This window comes from Aptenodytes forsteri, unplaced genomic scaffold, assembly GCF_000699145.1.
Source record: "Aptenodytes forsteri isolate BGI_AS27 unplaced genomic scaffold, ASM69914v1 Scaffold194, whole genome shotgun sequence".
NCBI lineage: Eukaryota > Metazoa > Chordata > Aves > Sphenisciformes > Spheniscidae > Aptenodytes > Aptenodytes forsteri.
In genome coordinates this window covers 215-14,336 of record NW_008795243.1, presented here as the reverse complement: position 1 = coordinate 14,336, position 14,122 = coordinate 215, and the positions used below count along the sequence as shown (strand labels likewise).

Genomic DNA, 14,122 nt, shown 5'->3' with positions numbered 1-14,122 from the left:
GAAAATAAAAACAGTTGGGGTCATTTCAGTCACGGTTCGTCAAATAGTTTAACCAGCAAATTTTCTTTTAGTGATAATGTATCTCTATACAAAGTTGCATTAATTATGAGGATTTCATTTCTCTGCTCTTCTCAAACCAGAAAACAAAAGTACATGAGTAATTAATGATCTGGGCTGATTATATAACACATCCTCTTAGTACATATTTTTTTTCCTTCTGTTTAGGCTGCTCAGCAGTTCTTATTAAAGAGTGTCCAAATATTTAAACCAGATAAGGAATGAATTTTCTAATTAGTAAGGTTAAACCTGAAAAGAAAACATGAGTATTTAGTTTCTGATGTGCTCCAAACAGTGAAGTGCTAGTACAGAATAAAAGAACGTATGACTTCATGTGACTGTGATAGTAGGAAGATTGTTGTTAGGAATGGGGATGCTGTTGGCCTTGATTTGTGATACAATTTAAAAGAAATGATCTCATATTTTAAAACAGGATACAGTCTTTGACTACCAACCTGGAGATGCCTTCTGTGTAATATGTCCCAACAATGTCAATGAGGTGGAAGAACTTCTTCACATCTTGGGACTTTCTGAAAAAGGAGAGTACTTCGTTTGTATAAGGGTTAAGGAGGGCACTAAAAAGAAAGGTATGGTGTGATGCACTGGTCATGAACAAATACTCCTTTCTGTGTTGGTAGTAGTTGGTATGCATAGTTTTGAACGTTTTTATCTTTAGTATTGGGACACAGCTGTCATTTCATGGAGGCATGTTGGAAGTCACAGAGATGTGTTAAAAAAGAGAGGTTACATAGAATGCTGCTGCTGGTTTTACTATAGATGAGTTAGCTTCTGACTGGGAATTTGAGCTTAGCATTGGCATTCAGCCATCTCATTCTTCCTCTGTGCTCCTTCATGTTTATGGAGGTGAGTCTTTAATCACATAATCTAACAATCCCCCACTTGAAAGTAAAATCTCTCCTTCAACAGCACTTCACGTCAATCTGTTTTACATCCTAAGAGGGCCACACTCCTGAAGCAGAAGACTTAGTGCTGCTGCAAGGTGCCTTTTAAGGGGCTTGTAGGTCTATGTGGATCTGTTCTGCTGAGTCTTATGATCCCACACCTCAGAAAGGGTAGCTGCATGTTCAAGGTATGCCCATGTACTGCCAGCTGGACCTGTGAGAATTACTCTTCTCTTGCCTTGCAATTGGTGTCTTAATGATGATGCTGAGTTATGCTTGTAGTTCTGCACAATGGGGTAGGGCTCTTTGTTGTTCCAGTCTAGCGGTAAATCAGTTCCCATGGCAAGATTCCCTGCATCACTGAGGGCAGCACAAATTGTATCTTAAGTATGAGCTGTAAATGGACCCCTGTTCTTGGAATTGGTGAGTAACTCACTTGTTAATGAGGTGAGTTTACATGACAGGCCATGTTGTAACATATCATATGGGATGTCCAGGCCCAGCTTATCCCCAACCTTGAACCCCACTCCAGTAACTAACCTCTGCTGGGAGTGGTCACCGGTTAGATTTGGTGCAGAGCCAGTATCAGTTACAGCCTGGTCCCTGCGCTGGGGATGAGCCCTGTGTCTGCAGGGCTGGTCTGGCTGTTATCCAGCCCCACTGTGCTGAACTCACTCCCCCTGTAACGCGCCCCTCGGGGAACCCCCATTGTACTTGTTCCTCTGGGACAGACTCCCTCCAAACACACCCGCTTCTTCCCCTAAAATAAACCTTCCCCCTCCTTTAATATTTTCCCCCCCCGCCCCCCCCCAAAAAAAAAAACAACAAAGAAAGGTCCCAGGAGGGTCCCAGCTTTGTAACAATCTCCCTTTGGATCAGGGCTGGTCCTGAGCACCCTCAAGCTTAAGGCAGTGTCACCCTGTCCAGGGCCCAACAACCATGCACAGGCAATCAACAGGAGATTGGGTGGTGTGGGGGGATTTCACAGGTATGCTACTTCTACAGTTTATGCTATTTACAGATGTTACAGAATCAAGCACATTTACAAAGGAAGCAATTAAAAGGGAAGTATATAGCGAAGGAGGAGGTAATGGAGAGCCAAAAGTATCAGATCTTCATAGGAAGGTGGGCTCGAAATTTTGTCCCTCCTGAAGGCTAGTAGGTTTTTCTGTGCAAATCAGAGCTCTGCTACCTGGCTGCATAAAATTTGAATCTCTCTCTGTAAGTTAAAGACAGTGTCAACAGCATGTTCAAAGTGAAGGCCTCCTTGAATAGGCACAGAGAGATATTGTCTCCTTCCTGCCTACAGTAGTTCCCTTTCTTGTGCTATACTGATACTGCAGGAAGGACGTAAAGCTGCCTTAAAAGGGCACTTTGAGTTCATCCATGTCAGAGCACCTTCTATGTGGAACAGAGCCTGTTTAGCCAAGTGAACATAGCTTAGCCCCTTGATTGTTCTTGTATACCAAAAGAAACTGTCCTTCCAAGGCAAAGTTGGTAAAATAATTGAGTGAAACTTGGAATATCCATGCTCTCATCCTATGTGTAAATAATCCAGGTTATTGCATCTCTGGCTGCCTATTGTAGCACTAATTGGGGAAAAAAGGTGAAATTGCGCATTATTTATGCAACATTTTGCCATATCTTGTGTGTAAAATGGCATGCCTGTTTGTGAATATTAATGAATGATAATGGAAAGGAAGATCATACCACTGGATTGCAGCACAGAGAATCAAAGTTCTTGGTTCTGCTCTTGAGTCTTCTGGGTGACCCAGAGCAAATCATACTGACTTTTCACACTTGCCTTGGATACTTGGCCAGGACCTAGCAAGTTGCTGCTGGTCCACTGATCTCCAATCATGGCTTCTACACTGACTTCCATCCACTGCAGTTATGAAGTTAAATGGTTTAGGATCAAAGCCAAATTAATTTCTTTGGAGCTGTGCTGGTGAGCAGAGAATCATTACGTTACTATAACTTAATCTGTACCAAAGAATTCAGCTCTATAATGCAGCTTTGCAATTCCTAGCAATGTTCCAGAGTTGCTTTCCTTTCGAGACGGTTGTCTCTTAACTGCATTCACATTTCTGAGGAATTTGTAATAGTTACTACAAACTATTATGGTGGTGGGTTCACTGAATGAGAAGAGCTGAAAAACGTGGGAGAAGAGAAGAACATGAACAGCAGGCTGTGCCTGTGCTGCATCTTCAAGATTTACCAGGAATTGCACTGAATTTTGTTCACAACCTCTCTTTGTTCAGTCTATGAATTCTTTGATGAAGTAGATGAGATCAGTTGAGAGGACAAAACAGAAATTATTGGCAGTCTGGTACAAAGTCTATTGTTCAAATACTGGACTTCTGTAGTTGTTTTTTTTATTGTATGTATGAGCATCCTAGGAAGAGGATTAAGTACTTCTTGTAACATGCTGTCAGCCTGTTCAAGAGAAGGAAGTTTATATAAATGTGAAAATGGATGCTTCTTTCCTGCATTATATTTATGCCAATCCTCTTATCTTCTACAAGTAAATTTTGTTCTTTGTAGCAAGGGTTCAGTCAAGTAATGCTGATACGAAGAGGTAATTTAGCAAGTTACATAGGTATATTCTTAGAGCGAAAATTCTGTAGTATTAAAGGGCTCTTGAGCATGGAAAAAAGCATAGTAAGAATCAGTAGCTAGATGTCAAAGCCAAGAAACATTGTCAAGAGATATCCCAACATGCAAGTTGGGTCTGTAAAGAAACAATTTGGGACCTGCAGAGCTTATTAATTAAAGGTGTTTTGTCATATAAATGCTCTTATATTGCTTTTGGAGTTAACTTAGAATAGCCGCTTTAGCATGACATGGCATGAGGCTGATAAGCCTGGCTGCACCCTAGCTGACTCCATGAAGGGATAGATGGGATGTCAGTGTACCTCCTTCCCAGAAATGGAACCTGTAGAGAGTACAGGGGGGATTATTTGCTTGTACAGAACCCCCTTGGATCTGCTCGGCCTCAGAAGCTCCAGCTTGGTACTGGCTGCGTACACCTTTGGTTAGATCATTAGAAAACTTCAGCGTGTTCCAATTTTTGGGAGTGCTTATTGATGGAGGGGTAAAAATGTGGATGTTCCTTTTCCTAGTAAGCATTCCTCTGAATTTCTTCAAGGTGGAAAGTGGCAACAAAGCCTTGAGTGGTTTAGCAATAAAATTTATTTGAACACTCATGTATTATACCCCTCTCTTTGTTTCCTGCTTTCCTGAGCTGTTTTGACTTTTCATTGGAAAATTGTCATTGATACTTCATTGGAAAACTGTCTTGCTGTTTAGTTTATAATTTCCACTAACAAGCTGGGGCTTAAACGTACAGAATTGAATGCAGTTTAGCGCTCTCGTATTTCTTGAAGGAACAAGCACTCTGTGATGCCATTTTTTGGATATTAATAGATGCACGTTTTGTTTTGTTTTTTTTTCTCCCACTGAACTAGGAGCAGCTCATCCACAACACATCCCTGAAAGAAGCACTCTGAAATTCATTCTAACCTGGTGTCTGGAAATAAGAGCAATTCCCAAAAAGGTGTTTATGTGTTTGTTCTTTTAAAGAGAAACCCTTAGTAATTCTATGCTGTATGGGCTCTTACAGATCTGTCCTTTCTTTGTGTGTAGTTAACCATGTTTCTTGGTGAATAAGGGTTGTCAGTTTGTATGCTGCTGTTTGTACTTTATTCTGAGAAATTTAACTTCTGGTACTTTATCTGGCAAACTAGGAGATACTGAAATCTCTATTCCTGTTCTGCAATACCTTGATTCATAGCTAGTCTGGAAGTAAATAGAAAAGTATTAGATATTTGGTGCCAGATAACTGGAAGGCTGACTGAACCTGGCCCCCTAGCATTTTAGAGAAATCATTCTTTCTAATCAGAGGGAGCCATATCTGTCAAGTTTTGTAACTGAAAATACGCATGTTACTCTATGCAAACATACCATAATGTCTTCTAAATTATTTTAAAGCTTTTCTTTAGCATTTCAGTAACCTGGCAGAATTCAAAGAAAGATTTTTGCTTGTATAGTATTTGTTCTCACAATGTGTGAATATTATTTTCCTTTCATTCTGCGTCTGCAAAAAACCGGAAGCTTGCAGCTGGAAATGCATGTGTATTTCTGCTGTTGTCAAAACACATCATAAAGATAACTTTGTATGAATGATGAAGCTAAACAGTTGTGTTGGTTGGGTCTCTAAGGGAAATCAGGTTTTAGAAGGACCTTTTCACTCAACTTAGTGGATTTTGCAGCAGAAAAGAATCTTCCAATTGTTTCAACCTTTTCAAAACTGCATTTAACAATTTTGAAAATTTGTCTCAACAATAAGAGTAGGCAGAGAGTGCTGGCTGGGGAATATTGCCCAAGCCAGTTTTTATAATCTACCTGCTTTATTACCTGTTCAGTGTAGAATGTGCTTTATGTAACTCCGTACTCAAAACTGTTGTCTGGAAGCTCAGTCTTTGAACACACTCAAATTACTTTCCGAGTATTCTGTTGTGTAGAATATGTCATCTGATTGCACTTGGTGTCATGAATCACTTTTCTTTTATGCACTGTGTCTATTTCCACCTTGCTTTTGGAAAAAAAAACTTTTGTATTTACATCTGATTTTTACTTTAATGCTTAATTTAATTTTCCCCTAAGAAAAGCTTGCCGTACCATTATGTAGGCATAAAGTATGGAATAAAACATCACAGCGACATTTACGTGACTCATTAAATACCATACTTTATTTACAGTAATACCTCTTCTAAGACTTTTTATTATTCCTTTCCTGGCTTCTGTAAGTTAGCAAATGGTGTTTTGTCTTGAATTAATTTGTGTTATGGAGCTGTTTACTTAACTAAAATGCAAATACATGAATAAGAAAGCCTTTCAAAAATTTGGGATTTTCCAGGGAATGGGTTGTGCCTGTTTATTTGTCTCTCCCCTGCTCAGGCTAAGTAGGATTTTCTGACCTGCTAGCTTGTCTCAGACATTAGAGGAGCAGCCAAAAAAACCACAAAAACCCAAAAAGAGAAAAATATAAATTTTTCATAGTAGGTGAAAGTGTGCATTGGGAAATAAATTGTATTATCCATTAACCTGTCAGGTGACTGCTTCCTGTCCCCAGGCATCCCAAGTTTTTCCCAGATTTATGATCATTTTTCCAAATGGACAAGTTTTTTTACCCTTCACTCTTGCTTTCTTCCCCGCAGGCATTTTTGCGAGCTCTTGTAGAATGTACCAGTGATGCGGGAGAAAAACGGAGGCTTCAAGAGCTTTGCAGCAGACAAGGAGCCTCTGATTACACACGCTTTGTTAGAGATTCTAATGTTTGCTTGCTGGACTTACTTCATGCTTTTCCAAGCTGCAAGCCTTCACTTAACCTGTTAATTGGTAAGTGACTGATTTAAATTCAATTAGATTTGGTTTCTGAAAATGCATGAGACTAAATGTTCAATTTCCCAAGAAAGGGGAGTAACTGTTCAGTTGACTGCTTTAGAAATACTATAGTATCCATAGTGATTAAACTAAAACTATTGTTGGGGAACAAAGCTCTGTTCTCCAGTTTGTAGTCTTTGGCCTTCATTCTGCAAACACTGAGGTACACACCTATGCTTCAGTTGAGTCTGGATTGCTCCTGTGCATAAAAAAGTAAGCATAAGGTGTTTGCAGGATTAGGGTCTTTAAGAAATATTTCATCAACTACTTACAATTAAAAAAGACATGTTTTTACAACTCTTGATTTCCCTGCCTACATGTTCTTTTCTTGCACTTTTACCTCTTAAAACAGAAAGCTTTCCCCAGTACATTTGTATTTATGTTATGTCCAACACACTCACTGGGTTCCATATATAAAACATTGATGGAATGAGGCTCCGATTGTAACCATCTCAAATACATCTGAAAATACTGGCAGTTATTTTCCAGATTAAAAAACGGAATTTCTTAATTTATTTCATTATATGAAACAAAAAAATTGCTTTTTATGTTCTTGCAATCATCTTCTCCATGCCTACCCCAAATCTCACCTTCTTAGTACACTGTGGGGCTTTAAAAAATAAATACAAGCTCGGCTCCACTTTATACAAATACATGAATTCTCACAGTGAAAACAAAAACACTTAGCTTTTCAAACGTGGTATGGAACATGCTGTAGCAACTGAACTGAATAAAGAAATTTTGCGAGTTTTCTACACGTGTTCCCCCAGGGAGGTAATGTGCTGAATGGGCTTAGTGTCTTCTTTAAGTGATTTCACTGAACTAGCTTTTCTTAACTCTGACTTGCAACTATCTTATGTAGCAGAGCATCTTTAAAATATGTCAGGGTGTCCATGTACTGGTTAGAATATCTGCAAAAGGGTGGTACATGTGGAAAAACAACTAAAAAGCAGTTAAACTGTATGTTATGCTGTTACTCCACTGTATGGTTTCCAGCATTTGCTATGCCCATTTTTTCTGGTATTGCTCGCTTATTGTCGCCATTCCCCACCACATTGTCCACTTAGCAATATATCTGTCTTCTTTTAATATGCCCTTCTCCTCAGCTAAAATGTGCAGTCTGCATGCAAGTCATTCTTTTGAAAGCACCAGTGAGTTTGACCTGTTCGGTATATGTACATACATACGTAGATATAAATGTGTGTTTCTCATTGGAAAAATGCCCAGTAAACTCCTGTCTCTTGGTTTTTTTAGCTGTGATTTCAAAAATTTGCATAGGTACTCAATAGTGGTTTGAAATTGAACTGGCACATCTGCTTCTAGGACATCATATATAGGAAACTTTCAATCAAGCAATTCCTATACTGAGAGCTTTTGCGCTCTTAGATGAAAGGTGGGGAAAATTAAATTTCAGGCTTCACCTTGTCCACTAGCTACTGGCATCTCTTCTGTGCACCTTACAGTTGTTTTTAATTGACCAAGAACCCCATAAATTAACTGTTGTGGCCTCATTTTATAGGATCTCTAACAAATGTTCCACAAAGTCTAAAAAACATTCAAAATAGAGTTCAAGTCTTAATAGCTTATTTCTGAACCACAAACACTGAATGTTAATAGAGTAAAATTACAGTTAAATTATAATATGCTTGTAACCTGTTGTAGTGTAAACACTCATTATATGATATTTTTATTGGGGTGAATCAAATAATAAGTGATGCTTTTTTTTTTAAATTTTAATTTTTCAGAACATCTTCCTAAATTGCAAGCCAGATCCTATTCAGTGTCAAGGTAATGAAATATTCAAATTATATCTCCTTGGTAGTTTAGGTATGCTTTTTAGTCTCAAATGTGTGTGTACGTTATAATCTAAAGAAGAAAGAGAGGAATGAAGGATAAAACCTGAGGAAAAAGTGATTGTGTCCCTGTTGCAAAAAAACACAGGGTTTGACTATTTCAGACAACATTGTTTTGAGTGTCTGGCAAGACTTTGGTAGAGTTCTCAAGAACAAGCTCACACACGTGTGAATCTGGTAGTGTCGTGATTTAACCTCAGTCAGTCAGCAACTGAGCACCACACAGCCGCTCGCTCACTTCCCCCCACCATCCTGCCCCCCGGTGGGATGGGGGAAAGAATTGGAAGAGTAGAAGTGAGAAGAACTCATGGGTTGAGATAAAAACAGTTTAATAATTGAAATAATAATAATAATACTGTAGTAGCAATAATAATAATAATATACAAAGCAAATGATGCACAATGCAATTGCTCACCACCCGCCGACCGATGCCCAGCCAGTCCCCGAGCAGCGGCCCCCCCGGCCAGCTTTCCCCAGTTTATGTACTGAGCATGACGTCACATGGTATGGAATGTCCCTTGGGCCAGTTTGGGTCAGCTGTCCTGGCTGTGCCCCCTCCCAGCTTCTTGTGCACCTCCAGCCTTCTCAGTCGGTAGAGCGTGGGAAGCTGAAAAGTCCTTGACCAGTGTAAGCACTACCTAGCAACAACTAAAACATCGGTGTGTTACCAACATTATTCTCATCCTAAATCCAAAACCCAGCACTGTGCCAGCTACTAGGAAGGAAATTAACTCTATTCCTGCCGAAACCAGGACAGGTAGAAATTTGGATTCCCTTCTGTAGGCACTGGCCTCTGAGTCCAACCTTAAGATGTTTTCTAACTAAATGGACCTGCTGTAAGATTGTATAGCTATCTCTCAGATTTGTTGGGGTTTTTTTTATACTTTTGTCTTTGCAGTTCAAACTTGTATCAGCCAGGAAAACTGTGTTTTGTATTTAATATTGTGGAGTTCCCTGCCTGTCCTGCTAGACCAATCTCACGGAAAGGAGTATGTACAGGGTGGCTTGCTGAGTTAGTTGCACCTCTACTGCACCCCAATAAAAACACTCTGGATACAAAAGGAGGAAGCTCTTCAACTGAAAAGGTATGAATATTACATCTAAACTCTTTAACAGTTAAATTTATGCACGTTTGAAACAACTGCAGGTTTCTTTGTTCACTGCTCTGATGTAATGCGGCTGTTTTGGCAGTATACACCTTCATTTTGCAGTTCTACCCTACTTGTAAGTTTACCCTTCTCTCTGTAACTTGTCTAGAACTTCATTGCTAAGTTGCTAAACTTATATTTTACTTTATCTTTGGCTACCTGAGTTGTGAAACTTCCGTTTGCTGAAAGGCCCAAGTTGTTTTCCACCGCACTGTAGCCCTAAGCGAGTCTTGGAGGATGTTTTCATGGACTAAAATAACACTGTGCAATTAAATGGTTATGACTGTTAGTGTTGTAGGAGAGAGGCACTTGGTCACTTCCAGGAAAGGGTGGCAGATGATAGGGGAGAAATCGTAAAACTCACTTCTTGTCAGGTCTCGCACAGTTTGCAAGGGCAAAGTTATTGAATATGACACAGGGGACAGTCGTCTGTGGTATTTCTGATGTGCATCAAAGATGGTTTGGCATGGTGGGTATTATTAGGAGAAGGTGCGCTTTTTTTTTTTGCCTCTTTTCCTTTCGTGGCAGAGAATTTATGTAATTAATCGGTCTCAAAGTTATTAGGTGTAAGCTAATTATTAAAAATTTGGAATTCTACTATATAATTAATATGACAAAAGCTCTACTGCCAGACTAATCTATATTTGATTAAGAAAAATGGAAACAAACATAGAATTTGGTTACAAGAAAACTGTGCCAGTAATTCAAGGTATTGGTCTGGCAAAATGGAAGGAAAACCCATACAAGTTATCTTCATTTTTTAAAACTAACTCAAAAGACAAACTGATTAATATGTTCATCATATATCTTATTCCAGTATTCACATCTGCTCTTTATTTAAAATATAATTGATTTGCAGTATATTAAAGATCAAACATGAAAAAGAGGTGGAGTTAAAAAAAAAAAAAAGGATTGTTACAAAATGAGTCTGAATAAAGTTCAGAACTATTTGCATCTGCTGTGCAAGCTAGAATTCGGCATAGATAAATGTGCAGCAATACATGTAGATTGCAGAAATATGTGGAATACCAATACAAAATAGATGAGTGTGATATTATGGAAAAATACCTTAGATTAATTGAAGACACTTTACAGTATAAATGTGTGTGCCATTTGCAGTATTTTTTAAAGGAATGACCACTTCGGAATCATTAATAGGGAAAATAGCCTCCTAACTCAGGTGTGGTTTGAAGTAGTAAGTGTAACAGAAATACAAATATTGCCCCTCACTGGCAAGAATTATACTATTTTTTTATCATTGTGAAACCAGGAAAATAATCCTGTTTAACTTTGTAGTATCTGTAGTGAATTAAATGATAAGAAATGAGTAGTGCTAAACCACTCAGGTTTACAGAACAAAGTTTAAATAACTTGGTCTAGTGCTTCACTCCTTCCTTACACTTGAAAGTAAATTCAAATCCTTTCATAATTAATATGCAAAATAAATCAGATGTTTGCTTATGACTTTAATGGATGAAGCTCTGCTATGGCTGCTGCCGAGACTTGAATAATCTTTTAAAGAATTTTAAATAGTCATCTCTCATTTTCTATACATTGTGTTAGCCATGCCTCAGAGAATAGTTGTGGAGCTCCTATTAAAATTATATTTAGTCTTGCTTTCAGACACAGATCTGAAGATCAGAATTAGAGTTTACCAGTGGAATGATACAAACCATTTTCCAAGATCTTTGAGCAGTTATCTGCCTCCCCTCACCCATATGCATTTTTGGAGATCATGTAAAACTTTTATGAAACTTAAGAAAGCAAGTTCAGTATCAGGAGGCTTCAATTCGCTATAAACAAATCCTCACCTCCACTGGAATATTTTTAGATGTCCACAATGTAAAAAAAGGTTGAGTAGCCTAAAATGGCAATAAACTAGGTTTACTTCCCTTAGAGTACCGACACCAAACTTTCCATTAATTCTGTAACAATATTCCCCAAATTTATGGTGCAGTCAACTTTCATATTCAGAAACTCGTGTTTGTGTGGTTTTCCCTAGTTTTCTTCCAGATGGATTAATAGGTTTGTAAATATGGTGTGTTTTATTTCAGAAATTTGTGAAATTTTATTCTAAATGTCTGTGTGACATTAAAAATAAACTCTGAAGCTCAGGATTTGGAAGGGTGTGTGGACACATACGCTATGTAAATATCCTGAAGGTTCTAAAAATTTCATGGTATTTTCACTGCTTAAGAATATTCTTCAATTGTATTCTATGTAATTTCATTTTAGATATCTATTTTTGCTCGTCCAAACAATAATTTCCACTTACCTGCAGACCCATCTGTCCCATTCGTGATGGTTGGTCCAGGAACAGGAATTTCACCATTTATTGGTTTCCTACAACATAGGTATGTACCAAGTTGTTACCTGGAAAGCAGCCTTTTTATGTTGAAGAAAATACAGCCTCAGGTTTTGAATGCAAATGCAGTTAATCTTTTTTTTTTTTCTTTTCCCTTTTTACTTTTTGTAGCAGTGGTATGCTGATTAGAAACAGTCTTATTAATTTTAAACAAGCAGTGCTTGTGTATTTATTTGTTTTTCAAATGAGTAAAACTTACACTTTCATCTGACTGTATTTAATATCCATAGTGGATATATGAGGCATTGGGTGAATTGCAGAAACAGTAATAATTAAATCTTTTATCTGTGTGTTGCTAGTGGAAGTCCTGTAAGAGGTTGGTAGTTTTTAGAAACAGGGTTGATTGGCTTAAGTTTGGTATTCAAAATCCATTTCCTTCAGAAGTGGCATCGATATTAAAAGCCTTGGCATGATGAATGTCAAGTTTTCTCCCACATTCCCTTGTTTCTGTGTGTTTACACATTTTGATGTTTTAAGATGAGGAGTTTGGCACATGAACCCTCAACTGGGCAGTAGTCTTGGGTTTTGTGGGTTTGTATTTGAGGGAAGGCAGATGCCTTTTTTTCCCCTCCTACCCCAGCAGCGTAATTTTGCAAGGCAAAGAGGTGCTTGTTCAAAAAGTGACAGATACCACATCACCAAGAATATGTAAAAACATGATCATTTGGAGGAAACAAAGAATGGGAAGAGTGGAATATTTGGGTGGGAGTGGTTGCAAGTTTCATAGGTAACTGACACATATCATTCCTACATGACTCATTAGTTCCAGCAAGATAATGGAGTTTCTTGCATCCTGTAACAATTATTTTTAAACCATTTTATTTGTGAGAAAAGGGAAGTTTTGACATGTTTCTGACTCCATGCTTCCACTTTAACCAAATCATTATGTACAATCCTTACTCCTTAATTTTAACTCCCAAGTATACTTTTATCTCTCAGAAGTATTTTGCATTTTATTTTAAAGGATTCCTAGCATTTAATAAGCATTTGATCAATGACAAATGAAGTCTCTCTCTCAGAATGTAACTAGAAAGTTGCAGCTAAAACCCCTTTAAAGTAATACCTTCAGCATTATTTGAAGAAAATGCAGTAACTCTTCTGATGATGTGGTAGTAAATAGATTGTTATTCATAAAGTCTAGCAGGTTTCTACAGCTAAATGGAAAGCATGCTAAAACTGCTTTGTGCTGAGTTTTCCCAGGTGTTTTTCCCAGGCTTCCAATGAGGGATAAAGGGTAATGATATCCTTATTGAGCAGTCAGGATTGTTTTGTGAGATGTTTGGAAGTGTCAGTGTTGACTTTTCCAATATGAAACTGTGACAAAAAAACCCCACCCTTTGAAGTTGATTGATTTTGAGCTGGGCCAAAAGTGAGTAGTCAAGAAAATCAAAGAATGAGGGTTTGACTGATTTACCTTAAGTCGTTTCACATTTCTGCCAATCCAGAGGTTTATTAAAGCACTACTTTAAATGAGAATTAGGTTAGAGACGTTTTAGATTCTGCACTTGATAAAACAGGATTGGATTTTTTTTTTTTTTGTCTGGTTAGGCAAAAGCTGAGAGAAGAACATACAGACTGGGAATTTGGAGAGACATGGCTGGTTTTTGGTTGTCGGCATCAGGATCGAGACTATTTGTTCAAGCAAGTTCACTCTTTAGCATTCATTTTCTACTCGTGAGGGAGTGCTTATCTCTGAGCCATTACTAACAGTTTTTATTGCCTTTCAGAGATGAGCTCAGATGTTTTCTTGAAAATGGCACATTAACTCATCTTAAGGTTTGTTTCTCAAGAGACTCTTCAACTGCAGAAGTAGCCCCGCCTAAATATGTGCAAGATGTCATTAGGCTTTATGCAAAGGAAATTGCCAGAGTCCTGCTGAAAGAGAGAGGTTACTTCTATGTATGTGGGTGAGTAGAGTGGAGATGGACTGTCTCAGAAAGAGAACAGAGTTAGCAGAAGTTTGAGGCTTTAGAAAGACTTAGAGCTGTCTGAAAGAAAGGACCAACACGATGCTGAAAGAGCCTTCCTGGAACGCTAGAATTTCATCACTATGTCCATTTTTTCTAATATAGTCTTGAAAGTATAGCTTGTAACCACACAGTTCCACTGGTTGCTTTAGTCACGTATTTCTTTTTCTTTTTTAGTAGTCAATTAAGCTATAGGAGGTTTCAAACTAATAGATTTCTCTTGAGAAAATGAGATATTTGAATACACGTGATGATAAACTGCACAGCTGTGAGATAGCAGCAGTCTTCTGCTGTGTTCCAGGCTCGGGAGGGCCAGAATGCTAAAGCTCTGTAATAGTAATATATTTTACGGTGGGAAGTTTTATTTGTGGATGCTAACTTACCT

General features: G+C 38.2%; 1 protein-coding gene across 2 annotated transcripts in view; it reads left to right on the top strand.

The window, feature by feature from the left end:
• Nucleotides 1-13,734, top strand: part of MTRR (5-methyltetrahydrofolate-homocysteine methyltransferase reductase) — a 30,473-nt gene extending 16,739 nt beyond the window's left edge. The window contains exons 7-14 of one of the 2 annotated variants that reach the window (XM_009278705.2): nucleotides 491-644; nucleotides 4,427-4,515; nucleotides 6,179-6,359; nucleotides 8,150-8,192; nucleotides 9,156-9,342; nucleotides 11,641-11,759; nucleotides 13,319-13,411; nucleotides 13,498-13,734. In XM_009278705.2, the coding sequence (XP_009276980.1) occupies nucleotides 491-644; nucleotides 4,427-4,515; nucleotides 6,179-6,359; nucleotides 8,150-8,192; nucleotides 9,156-9,342; nucleotides 11,641-11,759; nucleotides 13,319-13,411; nucleotides 13,498-13,681 (1,050 nt within the window). In that variant the 3' untranslated portion in view covers nucleotides 13,682-13,734. Of the gene's footprint in view, nucleotides 1-490; nucleotides 645-4,426; nucleotides 4,516-6,178; nucleotides 6,360-8,149; nucleotides 8,193-9,155; nucleotides 9,343-11,640; nucleotides 11,760-13,318; nucleotides 13,412-13,497 lie in introns of those variants that run through there. The other variant, XR_657549.1, reaches the window with a different exon arrangement.
• Nucleotides 13,735-14,122: the final 388 nt, after the last annotated feature.